This window comes from Ixodes scapularis, unplaced genomic scaffold, assembly GCF_016920785.2.
Source record: "Ixodes scapularis isolate PalLabHiFi unplaced genomic scaffold, ASM1692078v2 PGA_scaffold0__279_contigs__length_252992795, whole genome shotgun sequence".
Taxonomy (NCBI): domain Eukaryota; kingdom Metazoa; phylum Arthropoda; class Arachnida; order Ixodida; family Ixodidae; genus Ixodes; species Ixodes scapularis.
Genome location: NW_024609835.1, coordinates 36021839 through 36043062, shown reverse-complemented (window position 1 = coordinate 36043062; position 21224 = coordinate 36021839). Strand labels below are relative to the sequence as shown.

The following is a 21224-nucleotide window of genomic DNA, read 5'->3' as shown; positions in this document are numbered from 1 at the left end:
AGTATCTCAATGCTGCGCCGGATGTACAAACCGGCCTTAAAGTGCCGACAGGCCTGTTGATGTGTTCTGGCATAGCTGTTACGGCTGGCCACCTGTCTAGAACAGTAACGCTTAGAGTTGCTACAACCACTCACCCGTCTCCGTGGTGACCGTGCGCAGCTCGTGGGCACAAACTTGGAGCACCTGATGACGCTGATACTGCTGTTCATGGGCAGCCCCCAGAGAATGAACAACCCGCACCTAAGAGCCAGGATGGCAGAGATGTTGGAGGTGCTCATCACCTCTGCCGATGACGACCACTTCAGCGGCATAATTCCCTCGTGAGTCCTAGCCAGTGCGACGACAGCATAATATTGGTTGTCTCTGGGAGTCGAGTTGTGGCTAGAGTCGCGAGCCAACAGGCCCAGCAAGGCGTAGAAAGGTTGTCACCAGTGTTACTGTCACCGTGCATTCTCTGCACTAATCCCGGAGATGCAAATCCGGCATAAAGTGAGACTTCAGAGACGTTACAGAGGACGTTTTTTTTTGCATAGGAGTGATTAGTATCAATTTCCATGCTGCTGTCACATATGCATTTGTTTTGTTTTTATTGTTGCTCCATACAGTTTTGCCTGTCACCTTTTTTTTAGAAATCCTTGGACTTGTCAGTAATTAAAGTATAAATTGTTTAGAACCAAAGTCAGTCTTTCTTGCGCTTGTACCATATTTTCCGGACTATAGTTCGCACCCGGTGTGGCAAATTTGAGGTCAAAAATAAAAGTTTCCTTAGATAGTTTGTGCCTGGTGCATAGGCTGTACGCAGCGCATAGTCTGCACTTAGTACCTTATTCGAACGTAAAAGTTAATATAGACGGCACCCCTTCAGAAATGCCTGCTGTATTAACTCGCAAAGAATCTTGTATCATACATAATTCACAATTAATATAATGCTGTTATTCATAAAATCATTCAAGTCTTGTCACAGCAAATGATTTGGAAAAAAAACAAACTCCTTGTATAGACCATTCCATTTAGCGCTCCCTGGCCGGCACCATTTTGTTCGACAGCAGCGCCCTCTCCACACATCCGGGAAGTTCAGCGGGTTCGGCGGGGTAAAACGAGAGAGAGGGCACGCCGCCGACTCCGCTGGCAGACGACAAACCGGGAGGTTGCCGTTCTCCATCTTTGGGCAGTATCGGCGGGCTCTACCGAACATCGAACTCTCGCTCGTAGCTGCCGTTGTGAAGTGGTTCGCGTTCTTAGAATAGTTGTGGCTACTCCAAAATTATCCTATAGCTCTCTGTTGTTCTATTTTGCTAAATGATCAACTGGCATATATTTTTTCCGTTACTTAAATAGCAGTTGAGTCAGCCGGCAGTACTAACCTCAACTACTGCTTGTATTGCGGCAGGAGAGCACGTTTTATTTATTATTTCAGACTTCCACTCATGGTCCCTAAAGGCCCACACCAGTACGAACTTTTGTACAGTAAAAAAGGTACAGCAACCGGATTCACTCTTCGCCAAAGAGACCGGCCAATCTGACACAGTTTTCCCTGTTTTTTTTTATTTGCACGCAGGTAACAGCGCAATTGGACCCTGTGGGTCGTTTTATCTAGCATAATATTACACGACAACTGGCATACCAAAATCTGCGCATCTGCTCTTGAAAGTTCCAAAATGACGCGATTTTAAACAGAGTTTGCACGCCAGCCGGACGCTAGCTACAGCCCACTCGGCAGAGCGGACGAGATGCGGGGTGAGAGGGGGAGTGCATTTTTTTCTCTTTTACCCTCTCTGCTATGACCCTAATGGAACGGTCTATAGTTTGCAACTGTAGATAGTCCGCATCGGGTAAAATTTTAACTTTTAAACATGTATAGTTCACGGACTATTGTCCAGAAAATATGGTACTTAATCATTTCATGTAATTGTCGTCTCTTATACCAGACAAAGGTATTCTTATATCTGGCATTTCAGTTTTCTGAACTGTCATTATATACAAGAAATGTCCAATTATCATTCTCGTGTGATATGTGTCATGGAAGTATGCTGAGTTTGGAACAAAATAGTCAGATGCCTACTGTATTTACTCGAATATAGCCGCACTATTTATTAACAACGGCCTTGTGTCTACTTTCCCACAAGACACATATACAGCCAATCATCGTGTTGCGCTTAAATAACATAGCAAATAACTAGATCGAGAACACGATTCTCCATACAAATGCAATCTTCACAGATGGTATCTTGGTGCCAAGACATTATCTCTGTCCCGTAAACCGCTGCAATCATTATGTCGATCGGAGTGATTGGCAATCCGTGTGCTTCGCAAAAAAGCAAACCTTCAGGTGTTTTTCATAAACAGTGCGGCTATTACTTGAGTAAATACGGTATTTTGTTCCGCACGCCTTTTTCATGCACCCCACAGTGCATGAACGTGACGCCGATGCCCAACAACTTCGCCTTGACTTGTCATAGCTATTGCTGTGACCATACTGTGGATGAAAACATGACTGCTCATTTTTCGCTACAGTTCTGTTAGCAAATTTTGATAACAATGGCTAGTGAATGATTTATCTGTTGGTATAAAACGATACTTCAAAATATACGACTCATCACATAATATATAAAGAAATGATTTTAGTCAATAAATGTAACAGAAGTTTGGTCGTGGATAGTTCAAATTGAACATCACCAGATAAGAGGCTTATATCAAGCCAGTACGGTTAGTTTCTTGTTACGGGTAAAACAGTGTGATTGAGGACACAGGACAGAGAAGATGTACACAGACAGAGCGGTGACTGTCAACTATTTACTTTTAAAGAAATACCCAACAGCGTGGTCGCTCCAAACAAAAATTTCATCACGACCCATGGCCGTCACATGATCGTCACAAGCTAAAGCCGCTCAAAAATGCCAACTCACAATCATAAAAATCTTTTGAAGGCGCGTTGAAACAGTTGTCTTTGAACTTGGAAATGTAAAAGGCCTCAGTTATCTCCCTAGTTAGTTGGTGACTGTGTCTTCCCAGGGCCGTGGTATCTTCCAAAACCGGAAAGCAACCACATCTGTCGCAGTGAACCGCCAGATTCCCTGACGGAGTTGCCCTAATCAAACACGTATGTTCACGTAATCTGTCATTAATGTAGCGACCGGTCTGGCCTATGTCGGGGAATCTGGCAGTTCACTGCGACACATGTAGTTGCTCTCCGGTTTTGGAAGATACCACGGTCCTGGGAAGACAGTCACCTACGAAATAGGGAGATAAGTAAAGCTTTTTACATTTCCAAGTTCAAAGACAACTCGTCAGCTCGCCTTCGGTGGATCTTTATGATTGTGAGTTGGCATTTTTGAGGGGCTTTAACTTGTGACGATCATGTGACGGTCATGTGTCGTGATGTAATTTTGTTTGGTGTGACCACGCCGTTGGGCGTTTTTTTAAAAGTAAACAGTTGACAGTCAGCGCTCCGTCTGTGTACATCTTCTCTCTCCTGTGTCCTTGTTCGCTCTGTTTTACCCGTAAACATGCTTTACCAACTAGCCCAAATTTCAACAGTATTACAATGGTTAGTTTGCAATGCTTTTATTTTTTCCATTCTTCATTTACATCAAGTTTGGGGACATAAAAGTTAACTAGATAAAAAATATGAGATAAAAATGAAAGTCTTTCTTTACCCAAGTAACGGTATTGTTGGCAATGCGGTGCTTTTTTTAGTGAAAAAGAAACTAAAAACTTTTGTGTGAATTTGAAAGGCAATATTGTTTCCTTTCTTGCTCTCTACCTGTTTGGCCAAAAGAAACACCACGGTACATTTATCTTTTCATCTGGGTAAAGTCGTGACCCCATAATGTGATGCGTAATTTACTTAATAGCTGAAAGAAAGGTATTTTCATTTTCATGATTGTATTCTGTCTATAAAAAGCAAAGTGCAAACTCCCAAAAATCAATCTAAAAACAGCAGAAAAGATAACAACCTATAGAAAAAATAATCAATATTTCACCAGCGACATCTTTTAGTCACAGCTTTTCGATAGTATACAAATAAATTTCTCGATTGTTTATAGTCAGTAGTTTCTTTAAATAATTTCTACCATTTTCTGATAGTTTTCCAATAGGATTTAGATTGTTTGTTACTTAATAATTATCCGAAAATCCCTAATTGCTGTTGCGTTTTTCTCCAAGCTTTTTCTAGATGAACTCTTGAGGTTCTTGGTCACCTAATAAAATACCATTGATAGCTTTACGATAATCAACTATCGATAGTTTAAAAATAGTCAACTATCAGTAGTATACTATCGATAGTTTAAAAATAGTCAACTATCAGTAGTATACTATCGATAGTTTCACGATAGTCGACAATTAATGGTATACATACCGTCGATAATACTATCAATAGTTTTACAATAGTCGACTATCAATAGACTTTGCTTCCACTATAGATAGTATCTATAATACTGTTGATAGTTTTGCACCACTAACTCACTTCCTTTAGCCTGCTTTCAGTCTACTTTTGCTTGGACTAGTAATCTGTACTTACTATTTCAAACAACTCCCGATCCCAGCTATTCTATAAGGCAGCGTTCCAAATCTCACTCAAGTAGGTCCAAGTTACCCCTGTGGGTCGTGTCACAAGGGTAACACAGATAGAGCAACACTGGATGCGAGGAGGTTTTCGAACACCAAGGCACAAAACCTTTACCCTGGAGTGAGACCAAGTAAATTTTGGAACACTGCCCAGGCAGCCTGTTGTGTAGCAGCTGCCGTCATCTTTGTTTCCTCGCAGCATGAACAGGGAGCGACTGTTCCGGAACCACCCATTTGTAGCGGAGCTGCCTTCTACGCTGCTTCACGTCTTTGTGAGCATCGAGATGACGGGCCAGAGCGTCACCTTTGAGCAGAAGTTCCACTACCGCCGTCCCATGTACATTGTGTTGGACCACCTGTGGAACATGCCTGACCATCGGAACAAGATGAAGGTTGTTGGGGGTCTCCTTTCTCTCAGCCGGAGATTTAACATAATTTATTAAAAACAAAAACTAAGCAATCTTTTGTTAGCTGCCAAAGCATTTATTTATATCATATTTTATGGACTATAGTCCGCACCCGATGCATAGTCCACAAAAGCATATTTGGGAAGCAAAATAAAAGTTTTGCTTAGATCGTCCGCACCCAGTGCTTAGTTTGCACTTAGCACCTAGTCTGAAAGTAAAAAGTTATCATACATAGCACACCTTGACAAATGCTTGCAGTGTTAGCTTACAAAAGAGCTTGTATCATACATAAATCAACATTAATATACTTTGTTATTTGGAAAATACTTCACGTCTTGTCACAGTGAGTGATCTAGAAGAAAAAAACAAATCCTTGTATAGTCTGCATCGGGTAAAAGTTCAACTTTTGAACTTGCCAAGTCTAGAAAATATGGTAGTTTGTTAAGTAATCTTTCGCCCTAGAGAAGTGTCATCTAGCCACTCTATCAGAGCAATATACCATATTTACTCGTGTAATAGCCGCACTGTTTATGAAGAAAACCTAAGGATTCGCTTTTCCGTGCAGCTTGCGGCTTGCCAATCACCGCGATCGGCAGCACGATTCAGCAGTTTACAGGATAGAGATAACGTCTTCGCGCGAGGATACCATCTGTGAGGATTGCATTTGTATGGAGAATTGTGTTTTCGATCTAGTTATTCGCTTTGTTATTTATGCGCAACGCTATGATTGGCTGTATATGTGTTCTGCGGGAAAGCAGATGCAAGGGCCTTGTTCATAAATAGTGCGGCTATTACTAGAGTAAATACGGTAGCACTTAGTCTGCCTGTGGACACGTAGGAACTCAGAAAGTCATTTTGTCAAACTCTATACTCTGTTTCACCTTATGATGTACCGCAAGAAGGGCTACAAGCGCGAGCTCCTTGCTCTGGGGCACATCTCGGTGGCACAAGCTCTCTCGACTTAAGAGCAACTGCCAACGCTATGAGCTCGCGCTTCTAGCCTTCACTGCGGTACAACATAAGGTGAAACGAAGTATAGCAAGGAAATTTGGCACCCAGCACCGATGCCATATTTGTTCAACCTGCCTTTTGGCCCTTTTGAAAGTTCAAAGCAGTTTCTTACCCATTCTTTATCTGTGGCACTTGTGTTAAACCTTTTTTGCAGACTTGTGAACTTGATTGCATCTGTCTTAAGAGTGCTGTCTCAGTCACCACTCCAATAACTAAGGTGTTTGGAATGCATCTACGACTGGAATGTTTAGTGTTTCGTTCTGCCCATGCACTGAAAGTGGTTCCAAAGTGGCGACAAAAGACATCACGAATGCCGAGGTGTCGTGCTGTCGGCTGTTGCAATCCTGTAATTTGAACGTAGAAGTTCCGAACAAAAGCATGAGAGAATGCGAGTGTTGCTATCAATACCCTAGTTCAGAAAAAAAAAAAAAGTCGGAGACTTGCCCCAGGCACGATCCTAATAACCCATATTTTTTTGTATCCTAGAGTCTGGCAGCTGAAGCTGAGGCCAACATAGAATGTTCCAGTCCTCCACTTTTCCTGAGATTCATTAACCTTCTCATCAATGATGCCATTTTTCTCTTGGACGAAGCCCTTTCGGTAAGTTGACCTTTCTTGATTGCAGCCTTCAGTGGTGTACTGTTTACTGCCTTCCTATTTTTGAGACTGTTTTGATATGTACAGCCTGATTAGAGCTGCACAGATGTTAGCCACAGTCATTACTGAATACAAATTTTTGCTTAATATATTGCGGTAGGTATACAAAACAAACACTGAGAGACTGAGGTTTGCTATTTATCTCGAAGGCAGATGGAGGTATTCATTTTGTCCCTTGATAGTATGTCTGACGTTGGGTTTTTGCCCGACACATATGCAGACGTCACATTTTTGGATGGCGGGAAATTCTGGGGAGAATAATAATTATTTCGGTTTTGGCAAGGAACAAAATATTACTTTTTAATTATTAACTAGAGTGAATCTGGGCGAACGAGATAGCATTTCGGAATCGGGAAGCCATCCACATTCAGATGATGCCTTTGCATTAGGTAGCTCAAGAAATCTGCAGAGTTCTCCTTTAACCAAAGGTTCAGTCAACTGAATGCATTGGACACAATGGGGCGTTGTTGGGGAATTTGGCAAAAGTTTGTTTATTGAGCAATCTGCTCAGCCGGAGTTTGCTCAAGTGGTATTTCACTGTAATGCAAAGTACTTATTACTTTATCCTGCCAATTTTGAAGACAAATTGAGACCAAAAACTGGAAAAGCATGCGGTATGAGGCATCTTTTTGGAGACGTGGGGTCTTCTAGCCACTACAAAGACGGGATTTTGACAGTGAAGTAAAGCCACTGACCTGGGATCTTGATGCATGTAAATAATGTAAAGCGTCGCTTCAAGTATGATATAACTGTCCTCCCGCATTCATCGCCTGCTGCGTTGCAGTACATGAGCCGCCTGCGCGAGCTGCAGCAGGAACGCCAGCAGCAGCAGCCTCTGGGGGGCCCTTTGTGGAGCCAGGGGGAGGCAAACATGCAGCACGTGGGCATGCTGGCCCACTTCCACAACGTCATGGGCACCGAGACCATCCGCACCCTGGCCTGGCTCACCACCGAGATCAAGTCGCTCTTCTGCCATCCTACCATGGTGGACCGCATCGCAACCATGCTGAACTACTTCCTACTCCACCTGGTGCGTCCAGGCCACGGCGTGCCACTTCACACTACGGCTGAAAAGTTGCAAGCGGGAGGGCTACGACTAGGAAACCGTTTAGCAGGTGGCACAAGGGTTCACACCGCTGTTGTCAGTGTGGCATAAACTAGGCTTCTTTCCAAAACTGCTATTCCTGAAATGGTGGCAGAGTTAGAATGAAGGACAAGGAAAAGTATGAGTTGAAACAAATTACAGGAAAGAACCTTGTTTTTCTCCCCTTTCCTGTGCGCATACTGGTGGGAAATGAAAAATTACTTGATTGGAAGGTGAGTGCTTGTGGTAAAATAATCAGCACCTTCCTTGATGAAGACCCAAGACTTCTTTTATATGAAAGAATGTGTGACACACTTGCATCTATATATTAATAGGAATTTACATAGTAGCCCGAATTGTGACAAGACAGCTCACTCTTTGAGCAAATGCCATCAATTTTGCTCAAATAATGATGGCACGTTTTCTTCTACATTATTTTGATATAAAGTTCAGAATGAATTTTTTTATGCAAGGAAATTAATTACCACCATTTTGAGATGTGATTGACAAATTACTATGCTGCATGTTCCTTGTCACATAATGAACACACCCTCTGCTTAGTGTGATAATTTTTAGAAAGATGATACCGTCATTACTGTAATAAGCACAGTATTCTGCTCATGCCCTTGCTGACAATAAAGCTATGTGCATGCTAAAACCAATTGACCACTGGGCTAGAGCTACTAAGGTGTGCTGTAGTAATAATGACTGTGCAGCAGTTATTCACATTTAATAATTTGAATCCCTGGAACAAAAGTTTGCAGTAGTGAAAACATGGTATGGAGTCTTCATGTACCTCACAGCCCAGTATGTTTGCTGGACATGCAAACATGCTGGACTGTGATAAAACAGCTGGGCTGTGGGAAAACAAAAGAAGACAACAAAGCAGGGACACGCAGCATTTTGTGCGCTCTGCTAATCTCGCACAAACTTTGCAGCTGAGGTGCACCCGCCATCCAGTCAGTGCACAAGTGTAGATGAATTTAACCTCTATAAATTGACTCTGCTCTTTCCCAAAGGTTGGACCCCAGAAGAAGAACCTGAAGGTGAAGGACTTCAGCGAGTATGAGTTTAAGCCTCAGGAGCTGGTGCAGAACATCTGCAGGATCTACACCAACCTGGGCTGTGCCAACTCCGAGACCGCGCAGGCATTCTGCGTGGCCGTGTCCAGGGACGGCAGGTCATACAGGTGGGTCGAGCATAAACCCGTGGGGGCCACAGAAGCCGCAGAGGCTGCAGCAGCCATCTTGCCGTCTTTTACTTGTTTCTTCTCTTTTCTCAGCCCTGAACTGTTCCCCCAAGCACAGAGCGTCCTCTTGAAAATAGGCCAGAGCATTCTATCCATTGGAGTCGGTGAACTAGCAGAAAAAATTCTGGTATGTATTGGTGGACCCGGTCTCCCAACTCAATTGCAATATCTGTGTCGCAAAGAAAGTGTCCATTGAGGGTACTCAGGCAGCGTGCAATTAATTTGCTGCATTAACATTAACTAGAGAAGCTGGGTGTGGCACCAGTTTATGTTGATTTTGTTCCTCAACCCTTCAACTGCCATGGACGAGTCTCACTTGTCCACGCTTGCTGCGCTAATTCTCTCAGTGACGAGCCTGACTCATCCTGCGATGCGTATATGTCTCCTACATGCCACAGACGAGCTGGGCTCGTCTAAAGCGTTCCGTTGTTACCGGCAAATACCAGATGGCGCTAGGCAACTCACTTTTTTTGCGCTCTGCCAATTTCGGCGAAGATAGAGCAATCATCTGGTAGCCTGGGTTTTAAAAACGGCGGCATTCTCAAACGCTTGCGGCAACAGACACAATCCTGTACCACGGCAAAATATGCAGTTTTGCCTAGATTCAAAGCAGTTCAGATGAAGATGAGGAGCTGCTTCTGGACATTGCGAGTGACTATGCATCTGATTTTGGACTGAGCTCAGACAAGTGTGACACAAGTGACGACAAAGATTTACAGGCATCTCGGAAGTGGATGAAACTTGGCAATGAGAAGCTGCCACTTCCAACCCCTCGATTTCCCTTTATGGCGTTGCCCGGTATGACGGCTACAGTTCAAGATAAGCGCAACCCTTTCGAGTTTTTCTAGCTCTTTTTTGACGACAAAGTCATCGCCTTGATCGTGCAAGAAACGAACAGGTATGCCTCACAGTTTCTCGCAAAGCATCTGACAGCTGATGGCTCTCGCGCTGCAGTGTGGAAGCTGTTGACTGCGGAAGAGCTCAAGGTGTTCCTCGCATCGATATTGCTGCAAGGCATTATGGACAAGCCTGAACTCGCCATGTATTGGTCGACCAGGAGAATTCTGCAAACCCCCATCTTTGATGAATTCGTGAGCAAGAACAGATTTCACCTGATAGTAATGAAGTTTCTTCATTTCTCCGACAACAAAGACGTGATCAATGAATCGTAGCACTCTCAACCGAAGCTCCGCAAGCTGTGGCCGTTGCCATGTCTCCTCTAGGAATGGTTTCTCGACCTCTATGGTTCCTGAAAGCACTGTAGTAATGGGTGAAAGGTAAATGCTGTACAGAGAAAGGCTATCCTGAAAACAGTACCTGCCACTGAAGCGCTCACGCTTTGGCGTTCAGTCTTTGCGAGTTTGAGAACAGGTACATCTCTAACCTCATTGTGTCCGCCAGCACAGGGACTGTTACGCTGGATGCAGACAGTGCCACGGGCACGAAGGTTGTCATGAGCCTGACGGAACCTTTTCTTTGCTAAGGGTACTGCGTCACTATCGATAACTACTACACCTCTATGGACTTTGTAGACAAACTCCTGCAGCAAAATACCTATGTCTGTGGCACGGTTCGGCCAACAAGGACGGACATGCCCCTTTTCAGAGACCTCAAACTAAAAAAGAAAATCTGGGCGTTTCAGCGAGGAAAGTGCATGGCCCTGCAATGGTGCGACAGAAAGCTTGTTACCTTGCTAAGCACAGTTTGAGATGCGACGGTTGTCGAAGGAGTTAACGCATGGATTGAGAAAGTCGTAAAGCCTGCTGCGGTTTACGACTACAACACCATGGGAGGTGTTGACAAGGGCGACCAGAACCTCTCTTACTACCCAGCTGTGAGAAATGGGCAGAAGGTCCATTACAAGAAGATCTTCAGCACCTTTCCGACAAGTGTGTCTATGACTCTTGTTCTGTGCAAGAAACAAGAAGGCTCACTCAGTCAACTGGACTATCAACTGGACCTTGTAGAAAAGGTGGTTGCAGCAAATGGCAATGAGAGCCAACAGAAGAAAGTTGGAAAAAAGTTTGACAATGAAGCCTCGAGGCTTACAGCTCACCATTTTGTAAGCTTCATTCCTCTAACAGAGAACAAGCAGTTCCCAGCACGGTGCTGTGTCGTCCACCGCAAGGCCTCATCTGCCAGAGGGACCAAGATCCAGAGGGAAACAAGATACTGGTGCAAAGACTGCACCTTGCTTTGAGATCTACCGTTCGAAGACCAACTTCGAGATTCTTAATCAGGCTACAGTTGGTCTACAGGATGTCAAGATGAAGACGCTTCTTGCCATATTCCTTTCTTGCAAATTATAAATGTTCTATATCCATAAAATTTTCTTTAAAAATAATGAGGACTTTTTTGTTTGAGAATAGAAAAACTGCATTGCAAGTAGTCATGACGCCTAAATACAAAACACAACGGTATTTAATAACTAAGGTCTCGTAGAAAAATTGCTCATAATTTCTCCTTTAGAAAGAATGTGTCTAAACAATAGAGACAAAAAACAATTTAAAAATTTGCATAATTAAAAAAAAATGGCAGTGAAAGGGTTAGAGTTGCTGGTTACTGAAAATGGGTGGCATGTAAATATTGAGGCTTTATGATCCTTTCATCCTAAATGACTGCAGGCAGGACCAACCAATAGTGAGGCTGTTGTGGACACTACAGCATTCTGGAAGTTGAAATCCGTGATATTACATACAGAGCCCGGCCCGTCCAAGTCGTCAATAAACGTTCGCTGCCAGTTGGGAAACGTCTTGTCCGTCCTTGTCTTTATGTCCTTCCCTTATTTATATTTTACCCCTACCAGCACGCTCTTTATTCCAAGTATACATAATTCAATTTGCCTGAAACTGGCACCATAGACGAAGAACTCGTGCGGTTCTGCAAGTCATTAGATCTGCCTTATGAAGTCTTGGACAATGCAGAATTTTGTGATACCATTATCTCATGCCTCAATGGTGGCATTGTAATGTCTACTTCAAATAAATGTTTAGCCTACTCACAACCTTAGAATGTTAGCGTTAGCTTCTCGAATACAGCAGGCAGTGAAGAACAATATACTAACTGTTCCTGTACCCCCCACCCCACGCAGAAAGCGGCGTCGCATCAGAAGCAAGAGGATGAAGCTATTGGAGATGCGCCTGAAGAGTTCCTGGACCCAATCATGAGTACCATCATGAACGACCCGGTGGTCCTGCCGAGTTCTGGCATCACCCTGGACCGTTCCACCATAGCAAGACATCTGCTCAGGCAAGTCTGGACTAAAGTTGGGACGTCAGCTTGCTCCTTTTCGCTGGCTGAAAACCTTTGCAGCAGAATTGACTCCAAAAATTTCAAACTGAAATTGGCCAAAAATTTTTTTTCCTTTTTTAATCGAGGAGGGGGACACATTTTTAATGTCCTTTCATTGGTATTGGGAAATTTTTGTGACAACGATATCCAAAAACCATATTTTTCGGTCTGTAAGTCGCACCCCCTATAGACAGCCGTTTTCTCCAAAAAAGTTGATATGCAAGTCACACTTTGTTTGGTCAGCACGGCAAATCTGTAACCACCAGTGGCGTGGGGGAGGCTTATGGGGCTTTAGCCCCCCCCCACGAAACCCTATAATATACACCTGCATTCTGAACACCCCCCCCCCCCCCCTCCACACCCTAAATCATAGACATTCAAGCCGCCTCAGTCCTGTGCCCCTCCCCCCGTCCTCCGAAAAAAAAATTCCTGTATACGCCACTGGTAACCACAGACCTATGCCGCTGCACTTTGCACTATCTTCGGACCACCGAAAGATCACACCATCGGTGAGCGCTGCTGTTTTTTCTTTGTCAGAAATGTTGATACAACCTGCATTTTGTAGAGGCAATTCCCTTGTAAAAAGTAAAAAGGCATACAAGTTTCACTATGGTGTAAGACACACCAACATAAATGTGAGAAACAAAATGCAACTTGTAGACCTTTTTCGCTTATTCTCGTCCCCAGCCACACGGTAGCAAATCCGGTATGAGCGACTAAAATATAATAAAACATTTCAACCTGCAAATACCAAAAAAATAGAGGGGAGACAAAACGAGAATGGGTGATGGTTACACTTGTATCTTAATTGGCGTGGCGACAGCAAAAAAATTTTTCGCCCATGGATGGATGGATGGATGGATATTACTGGCTATACTTTTTGTAGCGGACAGTAGCTTGCGCCACCTAGCTTAAGTCTAAAAAAGACTGTCACTTTCATACTGGAGGTGACTATATTGCAAGATGGTGACGCCCTTGTGAAAACGTCCTATACATAGGAAAATATGGTAGCATCCCTAAAATGACCAAAAAGAGACAGCAAATTTTAGGTTGCATTTTTAACTCTGAAGGCATTACATGGCTGGCACCTAACAGTTTTTGGTTTCACACTTTTGAAACGGAAGAAAATGAGAGTGCTACGTCAACGTTTGGCTAAATCTCTGCTGCTTTGACACGAGTCCCAGCCGAGCGCTGACACAAAATTGATGTCCAATGGTAGGTTACCTAAACAAAATCCAGCACTATGGCTCTCCCTCGAGTAAATAAGTCACTCTTGCGGGTCATATCGAGCGAAGCTGAACGCAAGCAGGTTTTCGAGCGCCTCGACCCGCAGCGAGATCTACTAACTTTTGGAATACGGCCTATATGATATACAACCTGGAGTCACAAGCGCCTCTGTGCATCGTGAACTCCGACTTATAGCACTTAATGCTGCCCTCTCACGATAGACTTCTTCTATAGGCAGGAATCTTACCAATATCACCAGCTACCAGCACACCAAGTAGTACAAGTTTTTAGGCACACTAGCATATGCATCTTGGAAAACAAGTGCAAGAGCACGATGCATTTTGGGTTAATGTTGCTTTACCAGGCCTCTTGTGGCAGCTGTGGAACTGAATCGGCACATGGGTACTGGTTTGAGGCATGGAAGCGAATGCTCCGGCTCATCCTTTGTTGGCTTCCTTTCCAGTGACCAGACTGACCCTTTCAACCGGTCTCCCCTGACAATGGAGATGGTGACCTCGGACAACGACCTCAAGAACAAGATCCTGGAGTGGAGAGCAAAACGAATGACCAATTGATCCGAAGCTGGTAGCGTTGTTTGTTGTTCATAGGCTCTATTTTCTTGTTACTTGGATGCAGAGGCTGTACATACCTAGCGGAGCAATAAATCTGTTTCTTTTTCTCAGCGTGCTGCCACATTATCAAAACGCCGTTATCCATGTTTTAGGTCCAAAATTTATAACTGCTCCTGTCATCACATACTTATTCTCATCCAATTTGTCACATTTGATTTACTGTTTTGCTCAAGCGTAGCAGTTGAATCCAAAGGCTGACATGGCATAGAGAGTAGGCCAGTCCATTTGAGAAATGCCTAAAAGTTATTGATGGGCTAGTATGGTAGTGACAGTACCCTATGGGCAGTAGTTTTGATGCCCCAGCCTACAACTTCTAGAGCCAATCTAATTTGGCCCCAATTCTTCCCACTGTCTTGCATCATAAGAACCATCTCTTGTACAAGATACATCCACCAGTCACGGGTCTCTAAATGCCATCTGCGATATCCCTTTGCCGTAAAAACCACCAGGACAGCTGAAAATAAATATATATTTATATATATCCATAAACAACCGCGCGAAAAGCGTCCCTTTAATTTGTTTTAGACTTTTCCTCAACCTTTCGCCTCCGGAGTGCCTCCACGAGGAACTTGAACCTGAGCATACAGTCTTCCCTAGACTTGCCAGGCACGGCCTCGGCAATCCTGTCCCACCGATCCTCGGTGCCCTTGGGAAACCTCTGCAGTGCAGCCTCCATGCACTTCTGCTGCGCCTGGCTCCAGTCGTCCGCCTTCTGCAATGGCTGGGCGCCACCGTCCGCAGAGTCTGCCAGCAACCTGATCGTCGGCGCCTGGTCAAACGCCGTCACGCTTTCGTAGTCGTGGGCCGTCACACCCTGAGCATGCGGTACGATGTTGGCGGTGAGGTTGGACTTCTTCAGCTGCTTCATGACGAGGATGACTTCATCTGCAGTGCGGTTTAGCAGGTCTGCAATCTTCTGCCACCGCTCCACGGTGCCTGTGGGGTACTTCTTCATCGCCCTGATCAGGGCCACGGTGTCGTCTTCGCTCCACGGAGTCTTGCAAGTGTCCGAGCAGGTGGCCTCGCTTTCCCTGCTCGTCGAAGACTCTGTCGATGGTGGAGACAGGTTTGAGGTGACCTCGGAGGCCTCCGGAATCACGCGCACGCGCCGTTTGGGCCTGCGTTCCCGCTCGCTTCTGTCGTCGTACGCTTCGTCTTCGCTACTTGCTTCCTCGACAACCCTATTCCGTCGCTCCTGTATTTGTCTTAGGCACTCCCGAGTTATGGAGGGTAAGTTTCGCACGACGTACGCCAAGAATAAGACCAAACGAACCACGAGCAGGTCCCGGTACTGCGGCTTTTCGAGGCTCTCTATGTACGAGGCGCGAATTTCGTCCTCAACGGCACTGTTAGCTTTTTTGGACCTCTTGTCTCTCCGCTTGAACTTGGCGAGCACCGTCTCTTCCAGCTCGAACTTGCGCTCCCAGTAGGCGGCCCAGGCGACGACGTGTTGCCCTAGAGTGACGAGGACGAGCAGAAACACGCACAGCTCGCTCATGCCCATCTTGCGGACCCTCCTGTAGTAAAAGACCGGCTGGCGCCAATCGGGCAAGCCGTTTTCCAGGATCGAATGGTATTTTTTCCTCTTTTCCTCATCTTTCAGGATTTCTACCACTGCCACTATCTTTCGAAACTTGTCTTCCGAGCCCTGCTCCTTATTTTTGTCGGGGTGATACTGAAGCGACAATTTTCTGTACGCTTTCTTGATGCCCGCGGTGTCGACGTCTTTCGACAGACCGAGGAAGGAGTAGAAATTTTCGTTGACATCTTCCACCACGTCGAAGAGCTCAAGGTCCTCCTGAGTCCACGCGGACACGCTGCCGTAGAAGAGGAACGTTGCAAATATCACATACCTTGTCATCCTTAAATACATGGGAATTCAATAAATGCCAACAGGTAGGAAGAAACTGAAATAACTGAAAGAAGCATGATTACGTCGACGACATATATTCTTTTTCTTTTCTTTGTGATTTTGCTAACGATGATGATCGCAAAAGAAAATTGGCGAAATTGGTTCTGGGGTTTGAAGCTGTCTAAGCAGTTATTATAATTATAACATTTACAACAACGTTATATTTAAGATAATTATTGCTATAATTATGTAGTGGTATTAAAAGTTTGTTGCGTTAGTTTATTATACCAAGTCGTTTAGAGATCCAGGTGGTGAGGCTGTAAAGCCGGTCAGGAGTCGACCGTAGCCAATTCCGTAGAAATTTGCGTTTTGCGACCGACTGCGACCTCCAGAAGAGGACAGGAGCAGTTCGTGCGTTTACTGTTGAGCGAGCCTCAGCTTCTTCAAAAAATAGCGACGACAATTGTAAATACAGGGAGAAGATGGCCGTTAACATGTTACGACTGACAGTGTGCAGAGGTAAGAACAATCCAGTTCAGTTGAGGTACCTTGAAGAGGTACAGATTCGAAGATCGGTGTAGGCTTGCACGAGTGGAAGAGTTTTCTCTTCGTTTGGGTAAACATCCCTCCACTTGTTATTTCGATAGGAACCTCGTTTAGTCGCTTCCAGGCAAGGGCCTTCCTGTCGACACTGTCAAGGCAGCAGGCACCGTTGACATCGTTCGTGGCTTCTCAAAAGCTGGCACCCTACCAGCCTCAAGTGACGACGGTGCGACTGGCATCGGCGGATGGTATGCATCTACGATGTTACTCAGTGCCGAATATTTCTATAGAGATGTGATGCATTTAATTCTTTTACCTCATTTTGCGTTGCTTGCAGCGAACTACGTGAACATTTGGAAGGCTGAACGACTCCTGGCCGCTTCCCTGCTGGCGGTCATTCCGGGAGCTTTTATGTTCCCAAATGCTGTTATGGACTCCTTGCTTGCCATCTCTGTCACCATGCACTTGCACTGGTAAGTTTTAATTCGCATGTGTGTGCTTGAAGTCTGACTTGGCCATTAAAAGACCCCCCAGAGAGAAACCTCGCGAGGCAGTAACCGACATTTGCAGACCAACTGGCATGGGCCTTCCGCCTTTCTGCTCTTCTCCCGACTCTCCTGAGCCAAATAAATGAAATTAAATAAAGGTAGTGAGGGTTCTCCCGGCAGCCGGGAGGATAGTTTCCTTAAAATTCTACTGCCAGGGGCCTCCCATTGGCCCATCGACAGCTCAGATTAGCTTTTTTCTGTAAGCCGCCCCAGATTGTCGCCGCGAAGCAGCGTGTACGGGTGAGCCAGGTGGGTTAACATTTTTGTAATAAACCACTGCAGACTGTCACCGTAGGCAGCGTGAATGGGGGGGTCGTGTAGGTTTTTAACATGCGTCCCCAGTAATACACCCGCGATGAAATGTCCCAATGCCGTGCAATTCATGTAATGAGTGTCGATGAAACACTAGTGTCGACGAAATGTATGTCTGTAAAACTTGTATCTACGAAAAGTTGTCCATGAAATGTGTTTCCACGAAATGCCGGAAGAATGAATTCAGTATTCTACTGGCCGTTCTCACATTATTTCAGACAGCCAATGGGGGGCGACTGCCAGTAGAATTTTAGGAAATTATTCTTTCGGCTGCCAGAAGAAGAGACGCTGCCTTTTTGTAAAATAAATTTAAAATATTTTCAGTGACGGCTTGAAAATGACTGCAGTGCTTACAAGTGTTTGAAAGTGCTGTTCACTCTTAAAAAAAAACAAAGGTATCAATAAGCTAATAACGGAGTGCAGTTTGGTAGTATTTTGTGTGTTCATCTCCAAGCTTTCAAGTTCTTCATGTGTTGCAATCTGTGAGCAGCAGCACCAACTGAACAGTTGGTTTGTTTTTCTTCCTGTGCACAGAAATAACACGCTTTTTCTTCTCTTGCATTTTTATCTACGAACCTACGCATATGACACCATTGTGAAAAGTTTTATTGCACTCTGTTCATCAGTTTGTTTGCATACATTTTCAGACTGCAAACAAAATATGTTCAGTCTCCTGGGGTTCTCCCCTGTGTAGCCCCTGCTATACCGCCAGGGATTTAAATTAAGAGGTGGTCCAAATTTTTAGGGGGCATTGATAATAGAGGAGTCTTCGCGAATTAAGGGGTCACTATTCTTGCATAATGAACTGATGGACAGCATTGAAAAGGAAACAAAGATGGGTTTACTATTTACATTGAAAACAAGAGGCGATTGGTCAAGCGCCTTGCCGCCGTTCCAATCGTGCACTGTGCAGCCATGTGTGCGCGAGAATAGTTGTTGTCAATAGTACAATCCACAACACCCATCTCTACTATGTTAAGGGCTGTCCAAACAGGACACAGCAAATGCTGTACACAGCAAAAAAAAGCATACTAGCTTCTCAGAAAACTTAAAAGTTGCAGTGTGCATGTCCATTTTCAGTGAAGACATCAACCACACAAACAGCATGACTTTTGTCCTTGTTATTGTCTCCTCCACTTCCTTGTTTTCAAGAGATTGAGAGCCGACAGCAATGGCGGAGGCCTTGAGCGTGCGAGTGGTTTTCTGGGCCCACAGGATGAACACTCTCCAAGCCACTGTCCAAGGACGGAAGTGGATGGTAGCTTTCCCCCGGGCAAACCAAACGTCCCAAAGCAGTCTAGAATCAGATAAAAACCTCCACTTCTGGTGTAGCAAATGCCGTGCCTAGCATTTGCTGTCTCAAAAGTTGGGCATTGCTGGTACGGAAGTGGAGGCTGTGCAAGTACAGCATTTGCTGTACCGGCGCAGCAGATGCCGTGCACAAAATTTGCTGTGTCCTGTTTGGACAACCTTTTATCCAGTCGTGCCGTTCGTTTTTTAGGGGAGTCGAGACGATAGTGGTGGACTACGTGCGGCCATCCATCTTCGGAGCCATGATCCCCAAGGTGGCTGTGGGAGCCGTGTATGCCCTCTCCATCTCTGCCCTGGTAGGGCTCCTCTACTTCAACTTCACCGACGTGGGCATTGTCAAGGCTGTTCAGCTTGTCTGGTCCCTCTGAGCAAGGATCTGCAGTCTGGAGCATACAGATCTGCACTGGGGACAGTTAGGGAGAATAAAAGGAACATAGGACCCCCAAATATGACTTTTCAAGTTGATCATCACTCAATACTACTGTAAAATTCCGTGGAAGCGCCCACCATTAACATTTGAACTTTGCAAATTATACTTCAGGCACCCAATCTGACCGGACAAATGCTCATGTCTAGATTAACCTAGTTTTCAGCTAAAGTAGGGTGGGCACTCCTCCGGTATTTTACGGTAGTCATGTACAAATAGTGGATTTTGAGTTCGGAGCGAATTCAGAGCGAAGATTGGTTGGAGTAGAATATTTTTGAATGGAATATCAAATAGTTTCTCCAAGCCTTTCACTACTGTTGCACCATATGCTTAAACAAAAACCCAGCTGAACTCACAAATGTTGTTCCCAAACTTCCAATCAAGGATTTCTAAGCTAATTTTAATCTAACTATATTTATGACGTGTGGCCTCAGAAAGTCCAATACCTCCATTGTGATCGCTAGGAAACGATGGATATTACATGAAATTAAACCTGTGGAGATGGCCAGCTATACTTAATTGAGGGGATTTATAAGCCTTGCTATATGCAAATATCCTTTCTTCAATTTCGAATTTAAAGAAAGAAAAAAAAGAATGGACGAATGACGAACACAGTTTGTCAGTGGATCTCTGTCTAACATATATTCTTGCATAATAGCCACAGTCTAATTTTGTAAATTTTATTGCAATGCAGGTATCAACATTCACGAAGTTTCCGTTTCTTTTTAAACACGTCAGGCGCTCGAATGCATCCAGATTTGAAAGTGTGCCTTTCTCCTATGCATACAATCTTTTCTCTAATGCAAAATTAGAGCTGCAATTTCGCATTGGAGATGTCTAAACCTCTCGATTTTTTGTCATGGGTGACCCCAAATATTGGCGTTCTTCAGAGGCCTAAACCCACAAAACTTTTACCAGCGAGGGCTCCTCAATCTTGCCTGAAAAACAGAAAGCATTCTTGTGGGAGAGGAAACTTTATATTTTGAGGGCTCTTTATTGGCCTCCTTGCTGCTGTGTAGAAAACGTCCCAACTGAGCTGGCTGCAATTTGACGAAAGCTGCAGTGGTGCATACAGAGATCACAGTGTTGACTGGTAAAGAAATTAATAATTTTTATATATACCATAAAATACCATGCACCCACCCATTCCACACTAAGCACCCACACCCAAAATTTGAAACATCTAAAAAAATCTGCACAGTACATATATATGTAAAATTGATGACCTTACATGTGCCCATCCCCTATTTTTTCGTGATTATCTTCAAATTTTGATGGGGCACTTGCTCGATGGTTTACAGTGTACCGAAAAATTAATATTTTTGGAAAGACATGTGATCTGTGTTCTGGATGCCTCGTGCTCCTTACAGATATGAGGATTGACTAGTACTGAATATTATTGTCGTAAAAATGTGAAAGACATGTCACGAGCAAGTTCTGAAAAAGCAACTTGACAGATTGAAGGATCAGCGATGCGCTGCCATGCTCCAAGAGCCTCCCAGCATGTGCTCCTCCTCTGTTGGAAGAATTTAGTTGCACAGCGCTGGACTAGGCTACAATACCACGGCTTTCCTGAACACACTGTAGGGAGCGTGCGACGCCTACAGGAGGTGTGCCGCTCTGCCTTGGCAGCTGGTTAGCAGAGCCACCAGTGACAGGGCCCACATTAAGTCGCATAGTGAAGCTGTATCCACCGTGTCCGCTTCGACCTCTTCTAATACGCCCGTCGCAATTTGGCTGCATCCGTGCCTTCTCGCGGCCGTGTTTCTCGATCCCGCTTTGGAGTAAAGGTTTGGCACCTTGACACTCGAAACATACCCTCATCCAGTGTTGTTCTGTATGTGTTTTCATGTCATTCACCCCATAGAGTTCAGGTTCAGAGCTCGGGTTCAGTCGTTTGACCCACAGTTGTAAGTGGCACCGGCAACAACATACCGCTATGTTTTTCGTTTATCTGTGCTGGAAGATACCATACAAAGCGTTTGTGTGTTTAACACTCATAGTGACTCGTGTGTTTGATCAAGGATCCTTAACACTCGGTAAGACACACGGGGCATTATTCGTACACCAGGGCTTCACTTCAGCAGATGCTGCAATGATAAGGCTC

At 44.6% G+C, this 21224-nt stretch overlaps 3 protein-coding genes across 5 annotated transcripts in view; 2 read left to right on the top strand and 1 right to left on the bottom strand.

Annotated features, from left to right (window-relative positions):
• Positions 1 to 14175, top strand: part of LOC115322096 (ubiquitin conjugation factor E4 A) — a 35871-nt gene extending 21696 nt beyond the window's left edge. For 2 of the 3 annotated variants that reach the window (XM_040207114.3, XM_040207113.3), the window contains exons 12-19: positions 160 to 320; positions 4766 to 4958; positions 6471 to 6584; positions 7426 to 7671; positions 8745 to 8914; positions 9008 to 9101; positions 12066 to 12223; positions 13956 to 14175. In XM_040207114.3, coding sequence (XP_040063048.2) covers positions 160 to 320; positions 4766 to 4958; positions 6471 to 6584; positions 7426 to 7671; positions 8745 to 8914; positions 9008 to 9101; positions 12066 to 12223; positions 13956 to 14067 — 1248 coding nt within the window. In that variant the 3' untranslated portion in view covers positions 14068 to 14175. Of the gene's footprint in view, positions 1 to 159; positions 321 to 4765; positions 4959 to 6470; positions 6585 to 7425; positions 7672 to 8744; positions 9102 to 12065; positions 12224 to 13955 lie in introns of all 3 variants that reach the window. The other variant, XM_040499721.2, reaches the window with a different exon arrangement.
• Positions 14176 to 14579: 404 nt separating this feature from the next.
• LOC8038479 (dnaJ homolog subfamily C member 1) lies at positions 14580 to 16098 on the bottom strand. The gene has a single exon (XM_002412646.5). The coding sequence runs from the start codon at positions 15995 to 15997 to the stop codon at positions 14636 to 14638; it is 1362 nt and encodes a 453-aa protein (XP_002412691.4). The 5' UTR covers positions 15998 to 16098; the 3' UTR covers positions 14580 to 14635.
• A 229-nt stretch (positions 16099 to 16327) lies between these two features.
• LOC115322130 (succinate dehydrogenase [ubiquinone] cytochrome b small subunit, mitochondrial) lies at positions 16328 to 19137 on the top strand. Its single transcript, XM_029982428.3, has 4 exons — positions 16328 to 16495; positions 16624 to 16767; positions 16857 to 16992; positions 18881 to 19137. The coding sequence occupies exons 1-4, from the start codon at positions 16459 to 16461 to the stop codon at positions 19056 to 19058; spliced, it is 495 nt and encodes a 164-aa protein (XP_029838288.1). The 5' UTR covers positions 16328 to 16458; the 3' UTR covers positions 19059 to 19137.
• The last annotated feature ends 2087 nt before the right edge of the window (positions 19138 to 21224 follow it).

Bases quoted from the DNA above. Each gene is read 5' to 3' on its own strand.
- LOC115322130 (XM_029982428.3), top strand. From the start codon at position 16,459: ATGGCCGTTAACATGTTACGACTGACAGTGTGCAGAG. The intron at 16,496-16,623 runs GTAAGAACAATC...TTATTTCGATAG, and splicing joins ACGACTGACAGTGTGCAGAG to GAACCTCGTTTAGTCGCTTC. The intron at 16,768-16,856 runs GTATGCATCTAC...CGTTGCTTGCAG, and splicing joins GCGACTGGCATCGGCGGATG to CGAACTACGTGAACATTTGG.
- LOC8038479 (XM_002412646.5), bottom strand. From the start codon at position 15,997: ATGTATTTAAGGATGACAAGGTATGTGATATTTGCAACGTTCCTCTTC.